The sequence below is a fragment of the Pantherophis guttatus genome, chromosome 2, assembly GCF_059756535.1.
Source record: "Pantherophis guttatus breed Tessera chromosome 2, ASM5975653v1, whole genome shotgun sequence".
In the NCBI taxonomy this organism is placed as follows: Eukaryota; Metazoa; Chordata; class Lepidosauria; order Squamata; family Colubridae; genus Pantherophis; species Pantherophis guttatus.
In genome coordinates, this window is record NC_142064.1 from 20,323,307 (window position 1) to 20,348,363 (window position 25,057).

The 25,057-nt window shown below is 42.8% G+C and overlaps 2 protein-coding genes across 4 annotated transcripts in view; one reads left to right on the forward strand and one right to left on the reverse strand.

The window, feature by feature from the left end:
* Positions 1-12,681, reverse strand: part of NPR3 (natriuretic peptide receptor 3) — a 78,278-nt gene extending 65,597 nt beyond the window's left edge. The window contains exon 1 of one of the 3 annotated variants that reach the window (XM_087885635.1): positions 11,412-12,661. In XM_087885635.1, the coding sequence (XP_087741761.1) occupies positions 11,412-12,144 (733 nt within the window). In that variant the 5' untranslated portion in view covers positions 12,145-12,661. Of the gene's footprint in view, positions 1-11,411 lie in introns of all 3 variants that reach the window. The other 2 variants (XM_087885634.1, XM_087885633.1) reach the window with 2 other exon arrangements.
* A 401-nt stretch (positions 12,682-13,082) lies between these two features.
* Positions 13,083-25,057, forward strand: part of TARS1 (threonyl-tRNA synthetase 1) — a 67,070-nt gene continuing 55,095 nt past the window's right edge. Inside the window, exon 1 of the mRNA XM_087885632.1 lies at positions 13,083-13,842. The gene's annotated coding sequence lies outside the window, so the exon portion shown is untranslated. The remainder of the gene's footprint in view (positions 13,843-25,057) is intronic.

The following is a 25,057-nucleotide window of genomic DNA, read 5'->3' on the forward strand; positions in this document are numbered from 1 at the left end:
CCTTGACGTACAACAGTTCATTTAGTGACCGCTCAAAGTTACAACACTGAAAAAAGTGACTTAAGACCAGTTTTCACACTTATGACCCTTGCAGCATCCCCATGATCACGTGATCAGAATTCTGACGCTTGGCAACTGATTCATATTTATGACGGTTGCAGTGTGCTGGGGTCATGTGATCATCTTTTGCAATCTTTTGACAAGCAGAGTCAACGGGTAAAGCAGATTCACTTAACAATCATGTTACTAACTTAACTATAATGATTCACTTAATGACTGTGGTAAGATTATAGAAACGGCTAATTTATATTACTATGAAAAAATTAAAAGTTGTGGTTTGATGTTAATACTTTATTTTACTGCAACAGAGGGAGTCGGAAATCAACGCTTCTTTTTCCCAACCCTTCCTTACTTTTCTTCCCCCCACTGCTTTTCTATTTATTTTGTATTTTGTATCTTATCTTATAACTCAATAAAATGTTAAAACAAAACAACTGTGGTAAGAAAGGTCGTAAAATGGGGGAAAACTCAATTAACAAATGTTTCACTTAGCAACATAAATTTTGGGCTCAATTGTGGTTGTAACTAGAGGACTACCTGTAATGGGAAATCTCCATTTGTTATCTATGTGCATAGACAAATATAGAATGGTTCTGAAGTTAGTGACAGTTTACTACAATTCTGCATCTTCTTGTCCATACCTATATTTCTCTTCATGCTGAGGAAATATTTTGTAAGCTCTGATAAGAGAGGCAGAAAAATCAGTGTGAGCGAAGGAAATTAAGTATCTCCCTGCAACTTCAGTTTGCAAATTTATTTATTTACAGCGTTTTATAGCCACCTATCTTAAGATCAAACTCTGGGTGGCTCACAGCCAAAGGATAAAACAATATGTAGAAACAATACAAGAAAACAGAAAAACCCAGTGCCACAACCAAACTTCCCCAACGCAGACCACAACACTCACTTCCAATTCCAGTTATCCCAATGCTTGCAGGGAAGGAGAGCCAGTTTGGCCTAGTTGTTTAGATGCTAGACTAGAAAGAAGAAGCCATGAGTTCAAGTCCTGCCTTAGCGATGAAGGCAAGCTGGGAGATTTTGGGCTATTCATTCTCTCTTAGCTCAACCCACCTCACAGGGCTGTTGTGGCAAAAATAGGAGAAAGATGTGTTGAATAAGTTCATTGTAAAAATAATAAAAGCGGTGTACAAATAAATAAATAAATAAATAAATAAATAAATAAAGCCAGCTCTTAAGTGCTTTCCAGAAAGTTAAAAGGGTCTGAGTCTCTAGGGGGAATGTTTCATAGGTCTTTTCAACAGAAACGATACACTTTCTAGGCCCCATTTACAAGAAGGATCCTGGAGTGTCCCTACTGTAGGGACATAATAATAGAATAGGTAGAATTACTGGGACATAATAATAACTTGCTGTTTTGCTCCTGTAAGAATTGGAATTGCTTTTACCAGTGATTTAACTTCTGTTATCTGTTAACTTGTTGTTGTTTTTTTTGTACCACTCTGAGCCTGGTTGATATCTCAAGAAGAGGGGTTACTAAGCACCTAGTCCCTCTGTTGCTAAGCACTCAGCTCCCCCTGCTCCTGCTCCTTGCTGCACAGCCAATGCAGGGCTACAAGGAAGGCATGGGCCAGAGGGGCCAGAATTGGGTACTAAACTAATGCCTCTGAAGGTATAAAAGGATGTCATACCTTCCCCAAGGGTGTGGCCTTTCACTGCATGCTCTTTGACTGTATGTAGTGGTATGGTCTACCCAGCTCTTCTTTGTACAAATTAAAGCTGATATTTTTGTAAGCCTCTTCTTTGGAATTCTGGTGACTCAAGTACATTTTGGGACCTTACATTTCTGGCGACCCAGATGGGACTTGAAGGCAGTTTCCCTTCAAGATGTGGCTATTCCTCACATGCATTATATCTGTATGTTCTGGATATAGCATCACCCAGCATTTTGTTTTTGGCCAAAAATAAAATCTGCTTCTTTTTGCAAGCCTTGTCTCGAGTCACACTCTCTTTGGCATCTCAGTGGCTTGGGAAAACTTCTGGGACCTTACACTAACTATCTGATCTGGTGGGGCAGGCAGATACCCTCATGCAAAGATGGTTCCACAAATAATCTAGCCTCATGCCATGTAGGCAGGGGTGAAATCTAAAATTTTTCCCTACCGGTTCTGTGGGCGTGGCTTGGTGTGTGTGTGGGGGGGTCCTGTGACTGAGTGGGCGTGGCCAACTCAATGTCACTCACAGCCACGTCCACTCAGTCACAAGACCCCCTCCCACCAAGCCATGCCCATAGAACCTGGTAGGAAAACTTTTTAAATTTCTATTCTGCCAGCGTGTCCTTACCTTTCTCCTGCGGCTCCGCCCACCCGCCCCATTCCCCGGAGTTGGGGAATGCACAATTCCCCGACTCTGGCCTTGCCGCGGAGCCGCTGCCTGCTCGCCCTTCGCCATGCGGCTCCGCCCACCCGCCCAATTCCCCGGAGTCGGAGAATGCACCATTCCCTGACTCCTACTGCTCACTCTTCTCCCGCGGCTGGCTGTCAGGGAAGGCAAGTGCACAAAAGATACTGGAGTCGCTCAGTCTCCTTCTTGAATGAGCCACTCTGGTCCATGCGCCGGCTGCGCAAGCGCACACCCAACCTGCGGCTGAATTAAATAAATGGTGTGTGCCTGTGCAGCCGGCACGTGGACCAGAGTGGCTCATTCAAGGAGAGTGAGTGACTCCAGTAACTTTTGGGTGCTTGCCTTCCCTGACAGCCGGCCGCGGGAGAAAGGTGAGCAGTAGGATACACTGCGTGGCGAAGGGCGAGCAGGCAGCAGCTCCACGGCAAGGCCAGAGTCGGGGAATGGTGTATTCCCCGACTCCGGGGAATGGGGCAGGTGGGTGGAGCTTCCAGCTGCCATTGCTACCGGTTCTCCGAACCACCGGCCATCATCGCTACCTACTTGCCCGAGCCGGTCCGAACCGGGAGCATTTCACCCCTGCATGTAGGGTTTTAAAAGTGATAACCAGCACCTTGAATTGCACCCAGAAATTCCCCTATCAAACTGACATGTGTTTACCATCAAATCCTGTCTCCCATTTCGAGCTAGCCATCATAACGTACAATACAGGTAGTCCTCGAATTACAACAGTTCGCTTAGTCACCATTCAGTACAAGGGCACTGAAAAAAGTAACTTGTGACCATTTTTCGCACTTATGACTATTGCAGCATTCCCATGGTCACGATTTACATTCAGATGCTTGACAACTGACTCACATTTACGAAGGTTGCAGTGTCCTGGGATCATGTGATCCCCTTTTGCAATCTTCTGACAACCCAAGTCAATGGGGAAGCTAGGTTCACTCAATTTAACACCTGCAGTGATTCACTTAACAAAGTCATAAAATGGGGCAAAACTCACTTAACAAATTTCTCACTTAGCAATATAAATTTTGGGCTCATTTATGGTTGTAAGTTGAGGACTCCCTGTACACTTTTAAGTACAGAGGTGCTGGGACTGAGATGTTTTCAGCATCAATCTTAATCACTACTGTATTTGATTCAGACGATAAAAAGAACCAAGTATAATTAACTGCTCATATTAAAAATACCTGCTTTAATTGGCGGGCACTGTATTATCTGTATTTATTTTTATGCTATTTACAAAAGTGGTGGGAAAAAGAATATTTAGCTGACTTAAACTAATTCAAATCTCTAGGGGAAGAAGAATTATATCCTAGGGTATCAAAGAAACTATTTGAGATGATTGCAAAACCACTAACTGTAATCTCTGATAACTTCTGGAGAACTGGTGAGGTCCCTGAAGACTGTTGTCCCTGCCTGCAGAAAAGGGAAGGAGGAAGAATCAGGAAATTATAGGCCTGTCAGTATGAAGTCTAAAGTCCTCAAGCAGTTTATTAAACAGCGTATTTGTGAGCACTTGGGTAGAATGGCTATTTATAAAACCGGCATGGGATTGTCACCAATAAGGCATGCCAGATTACCCTTATCTCCTTTTTTGAACAAGTTACTCTCTTAGGATATGCTCTGAACATAGTGGATGTCAGCAAAGTGTTTGATAAAATGTTGGTTATATTCACCAGACATGTTACCCGGAAGGCAAACAACCCCCCTCCCCCCAAAACTGCATCTCACTTATTTTGGCCATGTCATGAGGGAGAATTCACTGGAGGGAGCAATTATGCTTGGAAGAGTTAGTGGTAAAAGGAAAAGCCATCGAAGAACACAGTGTCTGGACACCATCAAAGCTGACACCAGCCAAAGGATAGAACAACTCAAAAAAGTGCAAGATTGGAAGAGGTGGAGAGACCTGGCCCATAGAATTGCCAATATCCCCATTAATAAAATGACAAAATATAGAATATATCATCCAACTATTAGATGGAGTCCTATCTGACTGATCACACCAACTGAGTACTCCATCCAATAGTCCACTAAGCACACCAAGATCAAGAGTAGCTCCAAGTGGAGTGTCAAACTACTCCGTTCCAAGTGCTATAAAGTTGCAATGAACTTGGATGGAGGAGTTGTGGGGATTTTCACCAGATTTGCAGATAATGATTTAGAAGAGAAAGAGAAGATTTAAAAAAAAAAAAAAACACTAGATAGACTTGAACACAAGGTCAAAATGAACAGGTTAAAATTTAACAGGGAGAAATATGAAGTCTTGGAAATGGGGAGAAAAAAATAAAACAACCAAGTAAATAAATAAATAAATAACTTTATTGTCATTGTACGTGTATACACAGTATACTCATACAACGAAATTCACTTAACACCCAAAGACCAGGTCCAAGACACATAATAATCCCCAAACACACTCCCACCCACCACAATTCCCCACCCCTAAACCACCCAAACATCCACACCACAGACCAAGTAATACTGTCCAACAGCTCACTGATGGTGGCCCTTTAGTTCATTGTTGAGTGCAATTATAGCTCTGGGATAAAAACTATTCAGAAAACATGTGGTCCGAGTTTTAATTGTTCTGTATCTTCTGCCAGAAGGCAACAGTCCAAAAAGATTGTAAGCAGGATGGGAAGCGTCTCTGAGAATGTTATGCAACTTTCTCAAACAGCGAGATTCGAAGATGTCATCCAGGGGTAGTAGCTGGAGTCCAATGATATTCTGGGCAGTTTTAATGGTTCTCTGTAGAGCTTTTTTGTCCGCTACAGAGCTGCTCCCATACCATGCAAGAATGTCGTATGTCAGGACACTCTCAGTGGTACTGCTATAGTAGGACAGAAGTAGATGCTGAGATAGATTTATCTTCCTGAGCATTCTCAGGAAGTACAGCCTCTTCTGTGCCTTCTTCGCAAGCATGTTAACATTCATAGTCCATGAGAGATCCTCTGAGATATAAATGCCCAGAAATTTAAAACTACCCATCCTCTCCACCTCCTCACCATTTATGTACAATGGTAGATGTACATCTCTAGGAGTAGGATGGAGGAGACCTGGTTTAACAATAATATGTGTGAAAGAGGTTGTTTTCTGTACATCACAATTTGAGCCACGTGATATAGTTGAACAGGCAAGTGCAGTCTTAAGATGCAGTAGCAGGAGCATAGACTCAAAACACAGGAAGTAATTGTCTTACTCTCCTCTGCCTTGGTCAGTCATTCTGGGCATTGCAGCTTAAAAAGGGCATCAACAAATCAAAGCAAGTTCAGAGACGAACCATCAAGATAATGAAGAGACTGGAAACTAAATCCTATTAGGCAGCAGTCTCCAATCTTTCTGGCTCGGTGGACCAGCATAGGTGGCAACGGGGGCAGAGGGGGATGTTGCTTTTACAAATGCAGCTTCGTGCATGTGCATGCTTACCCACCACTTCCATGCCACGGTTCTGAACAGGCTGTGGCCCATTGGACCGGGGACTGGGGACCTCTGCTATAAGGAAGAACGGAAGGAACTATATACGTTTAACCTGCATAAGAGAAGACTGAGGAGCAGTACAGTTAACAGTATTCATATATGTAAAGGAGCATCATACAAGTGACATGCAAGCCATGCAAAACCAATGAGTTGAGATTACATGCATTCCATGCAGCCATCAGGGGGAATTTTCTTTTGGCAAGGATTGGTTGCCTCATAAGCGGTTGTGTTCCTCTTCCTTGAGGTGTACAGAGAGACTAGCTAATCAAAATGCTTTAGCAGATCTAGCCTCAAACAGAAATTGGACAAAGATTATGTTTGAGATCGGTTTTAATTTTATGATTGTACAATAAACTCAGATGTCATTTGAAAACCTTGATCTTTCTCTAGAGGAACCACACAGTGGCAACCATTGTTTCTGTCATATTTGCCAAAGTTTAGAAATGTGGTCCAATTATTCCATAGTCAGTGTTTCAAACTTTGCAGAAATGGAAAACTTTCATCCAGACACTTAAGCATGAAAGGTCAAAGCTTTTCTTGGTCTATTTTCTTGTCTATCTTTTTTCAGTTGTAACTTCAAACTATTGCTAAACAATTGGTTGTGAATTGAGGCCTACCTGCAATTTAAATCCATTCCAGATATCATAAAAGCTTTTGTAGATTTTAATTTCCCAGTTGCAATTTATGGCTGTGAAAGTTGGACATAAGAAAGACTGAGTGCCAAAGAATTGAGGCCTTTGAACTATGATGCTGGAGAAGACTCCTGCGAGTTCTTTGGACTGCAAGGTGAACAAACCGGTCAGTCCTAGAGGAGATCAACCCTGATTGCTCTTTAGAAGACCAGATCCTGAAGATGAAACTCAAATACTTTGGCCACCTAATGAGAAGGAAGGACTCACTGGAGAAGAGCCTAATGCTGGGAAAGATTGAGGGCAAAAGAAGAACGGGACAACAGAGAATGAGGTGGCTGGATGGAGACACTGAAGCAGTTGGAGTGAGCTTAAATGGACTCCGGGGGAAGGTAGAGGACAGGAAGGCCTGGAGGAACGTTGTCCATGGGGTCGCGATGGGTCGGACACGACTTTGCAACTAACAACAACAGATTTTAATGGATGTGGATGCCACTTTAAGCTAGTTGTGGGAAGACCTGTCTTCCTTTAGATTTGCTGCTGTTAATGTCTGGCTTACTCAAGGGATATAGTGAGCATAAGATATGTGTCAGATACTACTGCAACTTTCTTATATTCTTGTGTTTGGGACATTCCTTTTACAGATATGGGCTCCTTCTCTGCAATGCTTACAGATTTTCTGAGTAGGCTCTCAAAAGGGCAACTGTGTGTTTAACAGGACAGTTATGAATTCAACCCTTGTGACTTCATTCACATTTCATAAATTCCACAAGGACTCCCGGGGAGCTTAAAGAACAACATATTTATTACAGCACAAGCTTTTGTGAACTACAGTCCACTTCATTAGTTGTTTATGCCTCAATGTCTGAGTCTTTAGGTGAACCAAGATTACTCCTTGTTTTCAGCTGCAATGAAATTTCTGGAAACAGTTATTATTTCAGGCAATTGGTTGACAAGTCCATGCCACAAACAATCCAGCAGAATCCGCCATTTATTGTAACACTGACTTCCTCGCTTATTAGTCCTGCTGAACTAAAGGAGTCCAAAAGTCATCCTGGTCTGACCTACCAAAGAACCACTTCCTAGTTTGAATAAAAACAGGAAAAACAGACGTGGGGGGGGGGGGGGGATAAAGACTGATATTGTGCAAGAAATATTTGAAGCTAAGGCAAATAATAATAATAACATGATTTTCAGAAGGTACTCTTGTACATCATCTTGATCCACATTTCATAGCCCTGTTACCATTCAGATGTCCTCCATCTAGTGGTGAAATCCAATTTTTTTTTACTACAGGTTCTGTGGGTATGGCTTGGTGGGTCTGGCAGGGGAAGGATACTGCAAAATCCCCATTCCCTGCCCACTCCTGGGGGAAGGATATTGCAAAATCTCCATTCCCACCCCACTCTGGGGCCAGCCAGAGGTGGTATTTGCCAGTTCTCTGAACTACTCAAAATTTCCACTACCGGTTCTCCAGAACCTGTCAGTACCTGCTGGATTTCACTCCTGCCTGCATCACATCTGAATAGCAACAGATTGGACAAGACATCTGCGCAGGTAAATAACATAACAATGAGCTAAGCTTTGGGGAAAGACTGTTGTATCTGCCAGATGCCAGAGGGAAGCACAGGAAGAAATGGGAGGGAAATCCTGCTCATTTCTTCATTGACAAATATAAACAGTAAATGGAAATAGGAGAAGACAGCAAAGGGAGGAACAGGAATTCTGAGGTGGTAACACAGGAAGGAAAGGAACATAACTTTGAAGTTAACTCAGTCTTATCTGATCATCCGGAACATTTAAAAAAAAATAGGATTCTGCTTGGGACTTTGTGGTTTCTTCTTGATGAGGCATGGTGAGATAGACTGCTTTACTATCTTGTTGTCTCATAAGGGCCAATTTCATCTCCAGGAAATTGCGACTGTAGCTATATGGATCTGCAAACAACCACTTGTGTTGTAAACTAGGGAGCAAAGGGGCTTACTGATCATAATCCAAGTGTACTTCTTATAAATGTGCAAACATTTCTGGTTTCCACTTGTGTAACAAAGCAATAAAAAGGGGGAAAAACTATGCACTTCTAAAGTAAGCTTCTGAAATGAATAAAATTTGGAAAGAAAGGCAGAAGCGGATTTTTATCTGAAATAACTGGATTTCGTTTGAGCTTAGAGACAGCGATAGGCTTACCCCATCTCTGTTGTAGGTGGAAATTCATAGCAATTGTTTATGTTTAACCACTTGTTTCGTACAATCTACAGTAAATGCTATTAAGTAGAACTGTAAACAAACATGCATGCTGGTATTTAATGAACGAATAAAAGAGCAATGATACAAATGAACAGAATCCATTATGAAATGGATTAGAAATATACCAGTTTTCTTAACAATATTCTGAATAAAAATTCAGTCAAATAAATGGCAAATACACTTTATTCAGAGTGGAACTCCATAAATTAGGATTCTCAATTTTCCATTTGAACATTGCTTATGTGCAATCAAACTCATAGTAGTCATGGAGAAGCACAGCTCATAAATAATAGTTTAACATGAAGCTAACATAAACTCCAGAGCACTTTTCTAAATGATCAGCTCCAAATATTTCCCATTCTATTATTTCCCAAGCTACAGAAACATTAGGAAAGGCACTATAAAAGGGAAAAGTACACAAAGGAGTTAACACACATCTGCACAGTACTTTATAGCAACTTGCATATGTATATTATCTTACTGTGATTCCTTACAATACCTCAAAAGTACTATCTCCAGACTCCTTACAAAGATAGAATTAAACTTGGCTTCTTAAGAATTGGCTTCTTGAAACTATTTACTGAGATAGTCATTGATTGGTGTTTTTGAGCTTCTTAATTTGTTGTTCGAGTTGTAACAACTCTATATATGCAGGCACATTATAAAAAGTATAAACCAGAATTCCAACTTCGTATGGCTCAGAATCATGACTGGAGCAGCGTACAGGAACAGTGATTTTTTTTAAAAAATAAATATTATAATCTATCTGCACCCTTAATTTCAAGCAAGTGAATGAATAATGGTAACCTTTACCTTAAACACAAAAGGTATATAACAAAAAAACCCTTCCGTTTTATGACCTGTGTAGTCTCTTAATTTGGGGTAAAGTCGGGGCGACTGGATGGAGCTACGGGTATATGGCAACAATGCATGAAAATCAGCATGCCTTTGCTTTTTATATTTTCTCATAAATCATGTTGAGAATTTGATTAAAGATCATCACCTGTCTCTGTCATGGACAAATTAAATGGAGGAGATAAGTAAAACAAAAATGTGGATTGGGATTTTGAAAATTATAGGTACAAGGTAATTTAAGGCAAATTATATAACTCTATTGAAGACATTTTTCATGTTCTTTACTTACTCTAACAGAACACATATCAAATCGAATGTAAATGAAATATAAATATGTAAATCAAATACTAATATCAAGTACAAATTTTGACATGCTGACAGTCTCTGGCCTTTTTTGAATAACTATTCCACTTGATAACAATTGTTAAAGTTGCTATGGTGTACAAGTTACATCTTTCTCCCAAGCAAAGCACTTTCCATTGAATTCACATTCACTGAATTCACATCAGTGATGTTACATGCACAACCCAATAGGAGTACTTAATGGGCTATGTGATACACAGGACTTGATGTCATAGGATAAATCTACTACAGTCTGTCATACTATGTAGCATCATATGGCATCATACTAGCATCTGACATGCTATATGGCATCAGGCCATCAAGAACCCCATTGGGTCATGCACGGGACAGCATTAATGTGAATTCAGTGAATGAGAATTCAATGGAAAGTGCCTTGTTTGGGAGAAAGATGTAACTGGTGATGCTATACTCCTTCTGTCATAATACCCATATTGCTATAGTAGAAGTTTTACGGCTCCTGTTTCGCACCAATGTTCCTACTGACCGGATGTTTCTTCCTTGGTTAGGTACCAAGACACCTTTGTATGAAGTGTGAAAAAAAGCAGCTACCTGTTTTTGTCATAAATTCCATTTTTTTTTTGAAAAATTTTCCTTCTTTTTGAAACAGATTTTGCCAATTAAGACACCATATTGTGTTTAAGTCTGATAAGCAAACTTTTTTCACGACGAAGGATAAAGGAGAATCCTATGAATTTTTAGGTATTTGAATGAGATCTTTGAATCTGGTTCAAGTTGCATCTCTGTTCATACTTCAGCCTTCTGTAATTCATAAGTCCGTCCGTCCTTCCTTCCTTCCTTCCTTCCTACCTACCTACCTACCTACCTACCTGCCTGGAGCCCGACTTACCCCACAGAGAATTTGCAAGGACAGGTCAGAAGCGCAGAAGCTGCAACTGCTATGGGTCCTCTTTACCTGGGAATAAGTCTGACCTACTGAACTCGGTCCGAGTTACTTCTGAGTAAATATTTGCAACCAGCTCTGCAAATACGGCTAGAGGTGGCACCCTCCCAGGATGAATATAGCACGAAGCTTAAAATGGAGATGAACCGCAGGCAACCCGAGGCTCCCCAGATGTTTTGGGCTACAACTCCGAAAATCCTTGGCGTATATCAGGACGGGTATTTCTAGTCTTCAACCACCGAGAGAGGGCTGCAGGTTCATTCGGATCAAAGCCATGCGATCCACCGCGCGCATGATCCTCGATTCAAGTCCCATCCACACGCTCTCCTCCTACGGATCCGGCGTGGAGCTGTGGCCTCGGGATCCCTCCCTGCTCCCTCCCGTCCTGGATTGCGCGCTGTTTCACCGGACACTCCGTTTTGCATCCAGCTAGGAAATCGCGTAAAAACTCTGCGAGCGATCCCGCCTCCTCCACCACCACCACCCCGCTGCCTCCACCCGCGCGCCCTCACCTCTCTCGCCGCCCTGGATGGCGCGCACCACGTCGTCGGCGTACTTGCCGCTCTCTTCGAAGGCGAAGTCGTCCGGGTGCAAGCCGGCTTCTCGGAAGACCAGGTGGACCCCTTCGGCGGCGAAGAAGCAGCTGCGCTGCTCCTTGTCCTCGTGGTAAACCAGCAGGACGCGGCTCCACTTGTGGTGGCGGAAAAGCGCCAGGAACATCTCGCCCATCTTGGCGTAGCCCGGAGACACCCGGGTCAGGTGCGAGTACTCGCCCGTTTTGGGGCTGAAGCCAGCGGCCAGCGCGCCGGCTGAGATCATGGGCAGGTTCCAATGCGAAGCCAGCCGGGCTACCGGCGCGGCGGCGTAATCGCACACCGGCCCCAGCAGCAGGTCGGGCCACTCCCGCTTCACGGCGATCATATCCACCAGGCTGAAGAGCGCCCGGTTGCCGCAATCCGAGTCGCTGTAGAAAAGGCGGAATTTGTAGCCCTCCGGCAGGAGCGAGCCGTTGGCCTCCAGGCTCCGCACCGCGTACTCGATGGCCGGCTTGACCCGAGTCAGCGAGAACAGGTAGGCGTCGTCCTTGGGCAGCAGCACCAGCACCCGCAGCGCGGTCTCTTCCTCGGCCGCCGCCGCCGCCGCCTTCTCCGCGCCCGGAGCGCCGCTGCCGGGGGCGGGGGTGGCCAAGAGCAGCCAAGCTGCCAGGCTGCAGAAGCAGCAGCTGAGGAAGAGAAGGGAAGGCATGGTGGGCCAAGGCAGAGCGGGCGTTCACTTTTATTTTTCTTTGGATATTTTTCTGGGTGAGCCTGAGGCGCACCAAGCGCAGGCGGTCGCCGAGAAGGAGCGAGCGAGCGAGCGCGGCGGGAAAGTTTGGAGGGCTCCGCTCGGAAGGGGCGTCTGCTGCTCCCCCTCTCGCCTCTTGAGGCTTTTAGTCAGGAATAGGGGGTGGATTTGCTTCGCGCCTTTGGGAAGGGACGGTCTGCCGCCCCACTACAACTTTCCCGCGCCCCGCCGTCCTCCATGGAGCCGTAGGAACAGGAGAGCCAACGGAGGCGCCAGCATCCTCATCCTCTTCTTCGCCCACTTCTTCTTCCTCCTCCTCCTCTTCCTCCCCACCCGCCTCCCCAATCTCTCTGCCTCCAGAGCGAGCTGGGTCGACCGTCCTTGCCGCTCCCGGCCTCATAGCCTCTGTTTAAATACTGCGGCTGCAGCCCGCGCGCCCGGTCGCCACACACGCGGCGCGGCGAGGCCGGGTTTGCGCTTCGGGGGAGGCGGGCGGCTGGGGAGGAGCCATTCCCAACCGTCCCTTGGCTTGGCTGGCCACGCCCTCCCCCCCTCCCCCCCTCCTTCTTGGGCTCCGACCCGCCCCGCGTTCACACGCTGCCTTTATGCCCTCTTTGGTTTTCCCGACGCTTTTGTTCTGGGAGACTTGGAGACGGGGAATCCAGGCGCCGACCTCCGATATGCCAGGAATTGCGCGCCCCTGCTTAGGTGGGGATGGTGGCGCTCTTCATCCTCCCGTGGGGTGGGGTGGGGTGGGGGAGTCCAAATCCAGGCTGCGAGCCAGCTTGAGTAGAGGGCTGGACTAGAAGACCTCCAAGGTACCCTTCCAAAGCTCTATTCTGTTCTAATCCTGAGCATCCTGCCTGGGAAACAAGGGCGAGGGTGCCGGGCCTTTAGCCAAACCTGGAGTCGGATCCCTGCGAGCCACGAGGAATCTCTTCGGCAGAGAATCTGCTTTGCATCCTGGAGAATCAAATCCACTCTCTGAGTGGATTTAAAGCGTTAAAACATTTGAAGGAGATATTTGATAAAAACAGCTTGGGATAACTAGACAAGGAATGTAAAATCTTTTTTTTTTTCTTCAAAAAAGTTTTTTATTTTTATTTCTCAAAAACACATTTACATGTACAGTCATTTATCCATCATTTTTCATTCATCTTATCTTTTAACTTTCATTTTTCATTTTTACTTTTTCGGGGCTGCTCTTTTATCATTTACCTTTATTCCAACCTTTCTTCTTCTCCTCCCCTTCTTTTCCTTCCTTCCTCTTTCTCCTCCTACTTTCTTCCTCTCCTTCTCTTTCCTACTAAGGAATATAAAATCTACCTATTCCAGCAGTGGAATAGGCTCTTAGAGCAAAATTGCAGAAAGGAAGTAAGAGTTCAAAGAACAAGACACTTCCTATATGGTTAAGAGAGGAGGAAGTTACAGATTGAGAAAGACAGCAAGGCTTAAGTTGTAAGCGGTCATATACAATAAGGTTGTAGTGAGAGCTATCAACACATTTCGAAGTATTTATTTCAGCGGTGAAATCCAGCCGGACTATCCGGCTCGCACGAACCGGTAGCGCTGGCAGCAGGAGGCTCCACCCACCCGCCGGGACATCATTACGTCCCGTTTTTGACCCTCTGTGCTCCCGTTCCCGAACCGATAGCAAAGGTAAGTGGATTTCACCGCTGATTTATTTGTATTTATTTATTTTGTCACGTTTATATAGTGTATATTGGAGGTGGAGACCCTTTGAGAGCTGTATGCAATGAAATTTCATTTTAATGTATGCAGATTAGTGTACATTCAAAGTGACAATAAAGTTAGTTTAAGTGGAACATGTTGCCTCATAAAAAGATATATTTCCTGTTTCTGGAGGTCTTCAAAGTTTGGATCTGAAAGTTCCTACGCCAGACAGAATGGCCTTTTGAGGTACTTTTCAACACCAGGTAGTCTTTCATTTACAACCATTCGTTTAGAGACTGTTTTAAAGTTACATCATTGAAAAAAGTAAGTTATGACAGTTGCAGTATTCCCACTATCTCTTGATCAAAATTCAGATCAAGCATGTATTGCAGCGTCCTGGAGTTGCCATTTGCAACTTTCCTAGCCAACAGGGAAAGTCAATGAGGCAAGCCAGATTCACTTAACAACTGCATGATTCACTTTGCAACTGCAGTGGTTTGCGTATATATAACCTTAGCAAAAAAGATGGTAAAATCAGGCCAACTCATTTAACGCCTTGCTTAACAACAGAAATCCTGATGCCAATTGTGGTCATAAATCAAGGACTACTAGACTATAGTACTGCTTCTAAGATCCCTTCCATCTTAGAGGACTACAAAAACCATGAAAAATAAAATAACTATCATTATAAAGAATCGCAATGTATTCTACAACGTACAAAATTCTGTACATTGTACAGAATTTTGATCTACTCTGTGGGTGGAAGCTACAAACTTGTGAAAATCTTCACAACACGCACTTTACAATTCAATTAAATAAATAAATCATACCATATCATGCATGACCTAAAATCTGTATTAGCAGAGTTGTGTAACAAATGTTGTAGATCGTATTTGTTAAGGACTAAAAGCATGAATCTAGTTATCAGGAGGAGGAAAGATGTGTGTGTGGGGGGGGGGGAGAGAAGGAAATGGAAGCAGGAAACAAAAATATCATTCAAACCACATGAAAAATACATTAATAGCAGAGGTGAAATTTTTTTTTACTACCGGTTCTGTGGGTGTGGCTTGGTGGGTGTGGTGTGGCTTGGTGGGCGTGGCAGGGGAAGGAAACTGCAAAAACCCCATTCCCTCCCCACTCCTGGGGGAAGGATATTGCAAAATCTCCATTCCCACCCCACTCTAGGGCCAGCCAGAGGTGGTATCTTCCGGTTCTCTGAAGTGCTCAAAATTTCCGCTACCAGTTCTCCAGAACCTGCTGGATTTCACCCCTGATTAATAGCCTTTGTTTCCAAGATGAGACTTGGAATACCAGCCCTAATCTGTATTGATGTAAATTTTAAGAGAGAAGTTTATGAACGGTTATGTGCCTTACAAACTAATTAAGTAGAACCACAAAAGGTAATTCAGACATAAAGTGAAATGCACACAACACAATGGATAAATATATTAAATTACAACCAATGAGTTCTTCCTCATAACAGATTTTTAATGCAGCAATAAACTCATACTCTAGCAGGAAACAGTCTTTATTTTAGATGACATTGTCTTAGAACGTGTGCTTTTTATTCTTTCTCACCCGTCTTCTGCCTTAACTAGTTCCAGCTAATGGAAGTAGAAATAAACCCTTTGCCTGGTGTTTTATTGGCTAATGTGCTTTTCTAAGTTTTTATAGCTGGGTGGTGGTGGTGCTTAAAAAAAGAACAAGCCAATCATAAAACATTCAAAACAACGTGAAATGGAATTCCCATGATATTATGAGTTTCAGATAAAGCTGCAAAGAATCAGATGGGCTATTCCATACTTGGAACATTTTGAATTCCCTTGTTCAATAGATTCCACATGGAACCGCCTCATCAGTTGTATATCAATGCATTATATCTGTATCCAGCCCTAATGCAAATCAATGGAGAAGACTTCAGAGTTGACTTTTACAAGGCAAACCCAGTGTAGGAAGTTAGCAGCCACCCTTTTCCTAGAAGAATGAAATAATTTAGGAAATATTAAAAAGGCAGAATATTATGTTTCCCTGGATGAGAAATGGAGAAGCATGTTTTAAAGACAAAGCAGCTCCCACCTTCTTGCCCCCCCCCACCCTTTGTAAATGGGTCAGAGGCAGAAACTCAATTCCCTCCCATCTTTGTCAATGGACCATCATCTGCAACACAATAGGACCCATCTAGTAACAGAAACTCACCACATGGTACCTGGGAAGATTACATCAGCCAACAAAGCTAGCTAAGACCCCCACCCCCTGGGAGTCTGACAACCAATCAGGATACTCTTTCTGGGCCCCAGGAAATTCAAAGCCAGAGAGGGCATAAAACCCGGGGACTCGCAGCATTTCGGCCCTTTTTCTGTTCAGGAACTCAAACCATGTGATCCTGTCCACCATTAAACCATCTTTCCCGTGTCTTTTTCCCCACTTGGAGCTGAACCCAGAAGGATATTTCTTCCTACACCAGGTTGTGTTAATGAAGGGATTCATGTTGAAGAGATGGCAAACAAAGAGATCACACAATTTGCACTGACAAAGCCGTTCATGTTGCATTGGAGATTCTTGTCTCTTTTTAGTCTCTTGCTGTCAGGCCCCAAAAACCAAGACACGTAGAATTACTTCTAAGCAGTTTCCTTTATTGTTCCTCACCGACAGACAGAAATCTTACCAAACTAAAGCAACTACTTTCATCCTCAAATATATACTCTGAGAAATGCTAAAGAGGGGCTGTCTTAACTCTCTTTCTCCCAACCAAACAATCTAAACTTCACTATCTCTTGGTCTTCTGGAATGAATCTCCTCCTTGGAATCCAGAGTACATTCCATCATACTTGCTAAAGTCAGAAGAATCTTCTTGGAGACAGCATGGTGGAGAAAGTAAATAAAAAAATTACAGAACTGGAAGAGACCAATGGATCCTCCCATTATGCTTGTTCATCAAAGTTTGGTAACTACGGCCAGAGAAGCTGTTTTGAAGAGGGGCTGAGAAGCAGAGCAAAGCATTACGCATATTTTTGTTCAATCTTAGAAGGGGGCCTATTCTGAGGAGCACCCCAAAGATGCTTTTTTCCAAAAGGCACCTGGAAGTTCTTGGTTTTTTCCTTTGAAAATGTTTCACTTCTCATTCAAAAATGAAGAAGCTTCTTGGATGAGAAACTAAACATTTTCAAAAGAAAAAATCCAAGTAAGTCCAGTTGCCTTTTGAGAAAACTCACCTTTGGGACAAACAATCTGGATGATTGAGAATCTCAGTAGACATTCTCAGAGTTGCAGTTTCTAGAGGATGAGGTGTTCAAGCTTTCCTCAAAATAGAACAACTCTCCAAGGTTTGCGTCGGCTTAATTCAGAATAATTCATTTCACTTTTTGGTCACAATAGACTACAGATTTAGTTGTGACTAAGTTCACTGAAACTGAATAAAGTAATCCAGGATGGTACTGGTTGAATAGTTTGTCCAGTGTGCCGCGCACAGAATTCCCAAACATTTGTGCCTGACAATGTTTTGTAGGAAGTAGTGCTGTGTAAGTGAAAATGTGAACATTTCAACAATAGGATCATAACATTAAGACCAGCTTAGTCCCAAAGATGTTTTTTCAAAAGGCAATTGGACTTTATTGTTTTTTCCTTGAAGATTAACAGATTAACAGAGTTGGTAGGGACCTTACAGGTCATCTAGTCCAACCCCCCACTCAAGCAGGAGACCCTACACCATTTCTGACAAATGGCAGTCCAATCTTTTCTTGCAAGTCTCAAATGATGAAGCTCCCACAACTTCCGAAGATGTTACACTTCTCATCCAAAAAACTACTTCTTTTGAACCAAAGAAGCTTTTTGGATGAGAAGAGAAATGTCTTCAAGGAAAAAGCAAAAAAATCCAGTTGCCTTTTGAAAAAACACATTTGGAGCAACCATGACTTGGACGACTGAGAATCTTCATAGGCATTAAGACCAGCTTAGCCTTTCCCATTTACACTGAAGTCAGTGGGAAGGGTACTAACTCTGAAAACACTTTCTGTTGACAAGGCAAAGTACAAGAAATGAAACAATGATCTCCTTCTGCCTTAAGTGATTCAGGTTCCCTCCCCCCCTCATTTCCTTTTATAAATCAGCTAAAACAAAACTGAAGTCCCAGCACATCTGGAGGACACCAGCTTGAAGAGAATTGCTGGAGAGAATTAAATAACATAATCTTCGTCTCATTTGGGCCGGTTTCACTCATCATTCTAGGCCACAACTGAGCCAGTTTGAAGTAGTGGTGAAAGTGCCAAAATAGAAACCAGGAGACCTCACATAGGCATGAAGCCAGCTGAGTGACTTTGGATTAGTCATTCTTCCTCAATCAACCCACCTCAGGATTGTTGTTATGGGGGGGGGGGGAGAAGCAACCCTTTAAGTTATACAAAATAAAAGGCAATATAACAGTGGTGAAATCCAATTTTTTTTACTACCGGTTCTGTGGGTGTGGCTTGGTGGGCATTGCTTGGTGGGCGTGGCAGGGGAAAGATACTGCAAAAATTCCATTCCCACCCCACTCCAGGGGAAGGATACTGCAAAATCCCCATTCCCTCCCCACTCCTGGGGGAAGAATGTTGCAAAATCTCCATTCCCACCCCACTCTGGGGTCAGCCAGAGGTGGTATTTGCTGGTTCTCTGAACTGCTCAAAATTTCCGCTACCGGTTCTCCAGAACCTGCTGGATTTCACCCCTACAATATAAGTATTCTCTTGATTTATGACTGGTTGCTTAGCAACCATATGAAGTTCTGATGGACCTTCCCCTCGGATTTATGACCCAATTCTAAATGCGTCCCCTCATGGTCACATGATCACATTTTGGGTGGTTGGCAACTGGCCAGCAAGTATGGCCATTTGCAGTGCCCTGCAGTCATGTGACCACAATTTACAATATTTTTGCCCAAAAATAGCATTTACTTTCAGTTTTCTGTCAAAAACTATCCTATTACAAATAGTGGGTTTGCTTAACCACAGTGAAATTTGATTAACGATCACTGCAAAAAAAAAGTCTTTAAATTGAATCAGTCACATGAGGATCTGCTCTTACGACCGCCATGATTTGTGATCATAACTGCCAGGCTCAATAATGTTTATAACTCAAGGACTATCTGTAAATAAATATAATGATAAATAATGTGACCATATTTTGAGGATGTATTTCAGGGGTCTATATCTACCAAACCAAACAGACCTAGTACAGGTCTCCTGCGTCAGCAGGGGGTTGGACTAGATGACCTCCAAGGTCCCTTCCAACTCTGTTACTGTTAATAAAAGATATTCGAAAAACCGCAGATTTTGTTCAGCATTTATTGAATAAGCCACAACCGAGCAAACCATGTTACAACTGAATGTGATGTGTGAATTCTAGTGGAATTCTACTAGAGTTTCAAATGTCAAGTGATAGTTTAGAAATATGAATCAAACTGCTTCTTGTCATCTTATGCCCAGCTGAAAATTATAATTGAGTGACCAGATCAGCAATTCATACTGTTGGGAATCTTACGAGAAAAGCAGTTTGAAGGGCAGTTTTGAATAGAGAAAACCATTATTGGGAAAGGGTACTGTTTCCCCACTTCAGATAGCCTCTTCATTCATTTGCTAAGATTCAGTTATACATTTGGTTTTCATAACCAGATATTGTGAATCATACCAGTGTTTCTCAACCTCAAAACACAGAATTATAAAATTATAAACACAAATTTCTTGGGCAACTTGATCTAATTATTTGGAAATAAGCCCTCCACTTCAAAGCGCACTTGAAAGAATGATCCTGTTCCAGTCTAAATTAAAACTAACGTTTCTACTTACATGTGAATCAGAGGTGGATTTCAGCAGGTTCTGATCAGTTCTGGAAAACCGGTAGCGGAAATTTTGAGTAGTTTGGAGAACCAGTAGTAAAAATTCTGACTGGCCTCACCCCCATCTATTCTTTGCCTCCCAAATCCCAGATGATCGGGAGGAAATGGGGATTTTGCAGTAACCTTCCCCTGGATTGGGGAGGGAATAGAGATTTTACAGTATCCTTCCCCTGCCACGCCCACCAAGCCATGCCACGCCACCAAGCCACATCCACAGAACCAGTAGTAAAAATTTCTGAAACCCACCACTGATATGAATGCATATCTGACAGTCTAAACATCACATTAAAATGTTATTACTTGAGCTTATTTCAGAGCAATTAAGGCCACTTCAACATGAATGAATTAGTAGGGGGTTGATTGTATGAATCAGTGAAATGTTAGTCTATAACTTGGCCAGCAATGATCACTCTAAATCTTTGTGACAAGCTTTTCAGTGTGAGATCCTTCCTGTTACTTTCTTTGATTAAAGCAGCATGTAGTACATACTCTGAAAACATTGCAAATCAGGAATTTCAGCTTAACTGGGATGAGAATGAAGCTGCTATCTCATATTAAAAACTTGCCCTATTTTCCTAAAGACCTATTAAAGCGTGCAGTGCTGAAGTTCAATTAATTCATCCTTTCATGTTAAATACATCAAGCAATCATAGTAGTCCTTGACTTACAACCATTTGTTTAGCGACTGTTCAAAATTACATTGGTACTAAAAAAAAAAAGCCTTATGGGCAGCCTTCCAACAAGCAAAGTCAATGGGAGCAGGAAGCTGAATTCGCTTACCAACAGCATGTCTCATTTAACCATTGCAATGATTCACTTAACATCTGTGACATAAATGGTCAAAACCCCCAGGCACAATTTGCTGTACTGGTTTATGGGAAAGTGTTTGCAAAAATGTGCAGGTTAGGACTGTGTACCAAAACAGGCATGTTACAAAGATAGCCATTTTCTTCAGGAACTTTTAGAAAACATTGAAATGGAAGTGAAAATGGGATGAAATGAACAAAATGAGAACTGGAAGGAAACCAGATTTGACAGATTTTTCCCATCCCTTATGTATCACTCAAATTTTTCTGTAGCATGAATGATTATTATTGTTTTTTTTAAAAAAACCAGTTAGTACAGTAATACCCTTACAGTATTGCGAATACATAGAAATAAGGACTTGTGAATGCCACTTATGGAAGAAACCAGAAAGTAATAGCCTTATTATTTTTTGGGTGGGGTGGGGAGGAACAAAACATATGAAAAAGTAGAGGCGCCTTCAATCACGTGGTCATAGCCGCCATCTTGACTTTCTCGATCCCCTCTTGAACATATGCCAAGGGGAATATATTACTTACTCATTCTGGTACCGTATTATCTCATATACCTATGGAACTTCAGACAGATTTAGGTTTAACCCGAGCCAGACTGCTTGTCTGGGCTACGTAAAACAATTTTATTTGGATGTGTCTGTGTGGCTGTTTTGTTTTGGGCTTTGTTTTTCACTTTTCACATAACTCTGAAATATTCCAAGGTCAAGAGAAATATAACTCTATTAGCTCTCTCTTAATTATCAAAGGCGGGTGGGAGCAATTTGTCTGGAATGCATTTTTGCTGTTGTTTGTAATGCAAATTGTCCCCAGATGTTAATTTGCATTCTCCCCTTTTCTGCATTAATGATTCAAAAGATTGAAGCCTCAAGTATGAAAGTCTTCACTTGTGGATATGTGACTTATTTATTTAACTTGTTTATTTTATTTCATTTGTACACTGCTCATCCCGTCAACATTCTAGGAATTGCTGCATTTGGTATTAAATGCTGTATCAAATTGAGTGTTGATACCACCATCCACAGTTAAATCCTCAACTTATGACTACAATTGGAACTAGAATTTCTGTTCCTAACCTAAGCAAGGCAGTTGATAAGGGAGTGCCACCTAATTTTTCAATCTTTTTTGTCACAGTCGTTAAGCAAATCACTGCAGTTGTTAAATGAATCACATGGTCATTTAGGGAGTCTTGCTTTTCCCATTGATTTTGCTTGTTGGAAGTTGGCTGGGAAGGTCACCAAAATGCAACCAGTGACCTTGGGACATGGCAACGGTTGGAAATACATGCTGGTTGCCAACTCTCATCCAAATTTTGATCCTGTAGGTGTGGAGATGCTCCGACGGTTGTTAAGCAAAAATACTGGTTAAAAGTATTCTCACTTAAATGAATGGTTATTAATCAAAGATAATCTGTATTCTCCCTCTTTGTGTTAATTTGATTGAATGGGGCTCTTTTGTCATCAGCAATGGACTCAATAGGGCAAGTTCACGTACATTAAGCATCTCGGAATTTACTCAGTGGCTAGGTGAGAAATTATCAAGGAATGTTATCTATACTCGGAATGGATGAGAAATTCAGCCACAGGATGAGACAGCATGGGCACCCTGTCTAATGAGAGTTTGTCTAATCTGAATTTTTCTAAACATTTGCTGGTGTCTTTCTAGCATGTATACACTATTGAAACAGCGACGTCTACGCTGGTTGGGGCATGTCGTGAGAATGGCTGATGGTCGGATTCCGAAAGATCTCCTGTATGGAGAATTAGTGCAGGAAAAGCGCCTTAGAGGGAGACCACAGCTGCGATATAAGGATATCTGCAAGAGGGACCTAAAGGCCCTGGGAATGGACATTAACAACTGGGAAACCTTGACCTCCGATCGTTCAGCTTGGAAGCTAAAGACGCAGCATGGCCTTCTCCAATTCGAAGAGACATTTGTTAGGCAGGCTGAGGCAAAGAGGTAGTCCCGGAACCAGCGAAATCTGGGGGCTGGGCAGGGGACAGAATGTATCTGCCCTCAGTGTGGAAGGGATTGCCACTCTCGAATTGGCCTTTTTAGTCACACTAGATGCTGTTTTAGGACCTCTTTCCAGAGCACGATACCATAGACTCTTGAGACTGAAGGATGCCAATGATGCTGGTGTCAGTCTTCCTGAATATCCAACCCTAACCCTAACCAAAAATCTGCACCCATGCCAAAATATGCGTTCATTAGAATTCTGCAGTGCGGTTTATGACGCAAAACGTAGCACAAAAAAGTAGGGACCATAGCAATGTGTACACAGCATGACATAAATGGAGGAAAGCATGTACAAAAAATGGATCATCAAACTAATCAATTCAGAGTGCTCACTCGAGGCACAAATGACCAGGCTCAAATGATCATACTTTGGCACATTATGCAAAAAAAAAAACAACCCAACAACCACTAGCTGTCTGGAGAAGACTGTAATGCTGGAAAAGGTGGAAGGAAGGAGATGAAGAGGATGACCAAGAACAAAGTGGATGGACTCAGTTATAGTGACCATGGCTGCACTGTTGAGAGACTTGAAGGGCCCGGTTAGGAACAGTCATTGTGGAGAATATCTTTGTGGTCGCTAGTAGATGAAAATATAATGCCTTGGTAAGGCCACACTTGGAATACTGCATTCAGTTTTGGGTGCCACGATGTAAAAAAGATGTTGAGACTCTAGAAAGAGTGCAGAGAAGAGCCACAAAGATGATTAGGGACTGGAGGCTAAAACATAAAGAATGGTTGCTGGAACTGGGTATATCTAGTCTAATGAGAAGAAGGACTAGGGGAGACATAATAGCAGTGTTCCAATATCTCATGGGTTGCCATAAAGAAGAGGAGTCAAGCTATTCTCCAAAGCACCTGAAGGCAGGACAAGAAGCAATGGGTGGAAACTAATCAAGGAGAGAAGCAACCTAGAACTAAGGAGAACATTCCTGACAGAACAATTAATCAGTAGAACCACTTGCCTCCAGAAGTTGTGAATGCTCCAACACTGGAAGTTTTTAAGAAGATGTTTGATAACCATTTGTCTGAAGTGGTGTAGTGTTTCCTGCCTAAGCAGAGGTTGGACTAGAAGACCTCCAAGGTCCCTTCCAACTCTGTTATTCTATTCTAAAATGATGCGATGGGACATAATCAATCAATCATGTACAAAAATGCACACAGACAGAGAAACGGAAAGCACGGAAAGAGAAATCAGACGGAAATGACATTGACTCAATGACATTGTTTCTAAGCTGCACCATCTTGAATTCCAAGGCAGAAAAGTGGGGTGCAAATTAAATACATATACGTCTTCTTCCTTTGTTCAATCTTCTGCATTGAACAGCTTTCACATTTGCTTGTATGTTAAACAGTGAGCTGGGCAGTGTATACATTTGATCAGTCTGTTAATTAAAGTATGAAAGCATTAGAGAAACCAGTTTGTTGTGGTGGTTAAGGGCCTGGCCTAGAACACAAGAGGGTATGAATCAGGGGTGGGTATCACCTTTGCTACCAGTTCGCTCACGTGCGCGCCATGTGTGCGTATGCACAGAGCGTATTTGATGATGTTCAGGCGGTTGGGCAGAGCCTCCCACTGCTGCTGCTACCGGTTCGCCCCGGTTCGGGTCGAACCAGTAGCAACCCACCACCAACCCACCACCACTGGTATGAATTCTAGTCTCTCCTTAGGCTTTGGGCCCGTCACTTTCTCTCAGCTCAAACCAGCTCACAGGGTTGTTGTGGGGAGCAAAGGAGGCAGGAGTATCAATATGTTCACCACATGAATTGATCACCTCCTTTCTAGGAGAGAGAAAGAGAGAGACTGGCCCAAGGCTACCCAGCTGGTTTTGTGCCCGAGGAAGGACTAGAATTCCCGGTCTCCCACTTTGTAGCCTGATGCCTTAAACCACTACATCAATGTATTTTATGCATCCTGATTTTATGCATACACTATATTTACTCTAGTGCTCAGTGAGCATCGTCCAGATGTTTTAAAACTGAGAGGAATGCAGACATTGGCTTCAAAGTGATGAGGTCCAGTCCTTTTATTCCTGGAATGTATAGCATTCTTTCATATGACAAGAGATGTTAAATTTATTCTTTATGTCAAAGAAACTAAGAATTTGCTGAAAAAGAGCTCCACCTACAGGCTGAGGAAAGTGAAGGCTAAGAGGAAAAGCAACTATTAAAGGTAAAGGTAAAGGTAAAGGTTCCCCTCGCACATATGTGGTAGTCGTTCCCGACTCTAGGGGGCGGTGCTGATCTCTGTTTCAAAGCCGAAGAGCCAGCGCTGTCTGAAGACGTCTCCGTGGTCATGTGGCTGGCATGACTAAACGCCAAACGCACACGGAACGCTGTTACCTTCCCACCAAAGGTGGTCCCTATTCTTCTACTTGCATTTTTTACATGCTTTCAAACTGCTAGGTTGGCAGAAGCTGGGACAAGTAACCGGAGCTCACCCCATTATGCGGCACTAGGGATTCGAACCGCTGAATTGCCGACCTTTTGATTGGCAAGC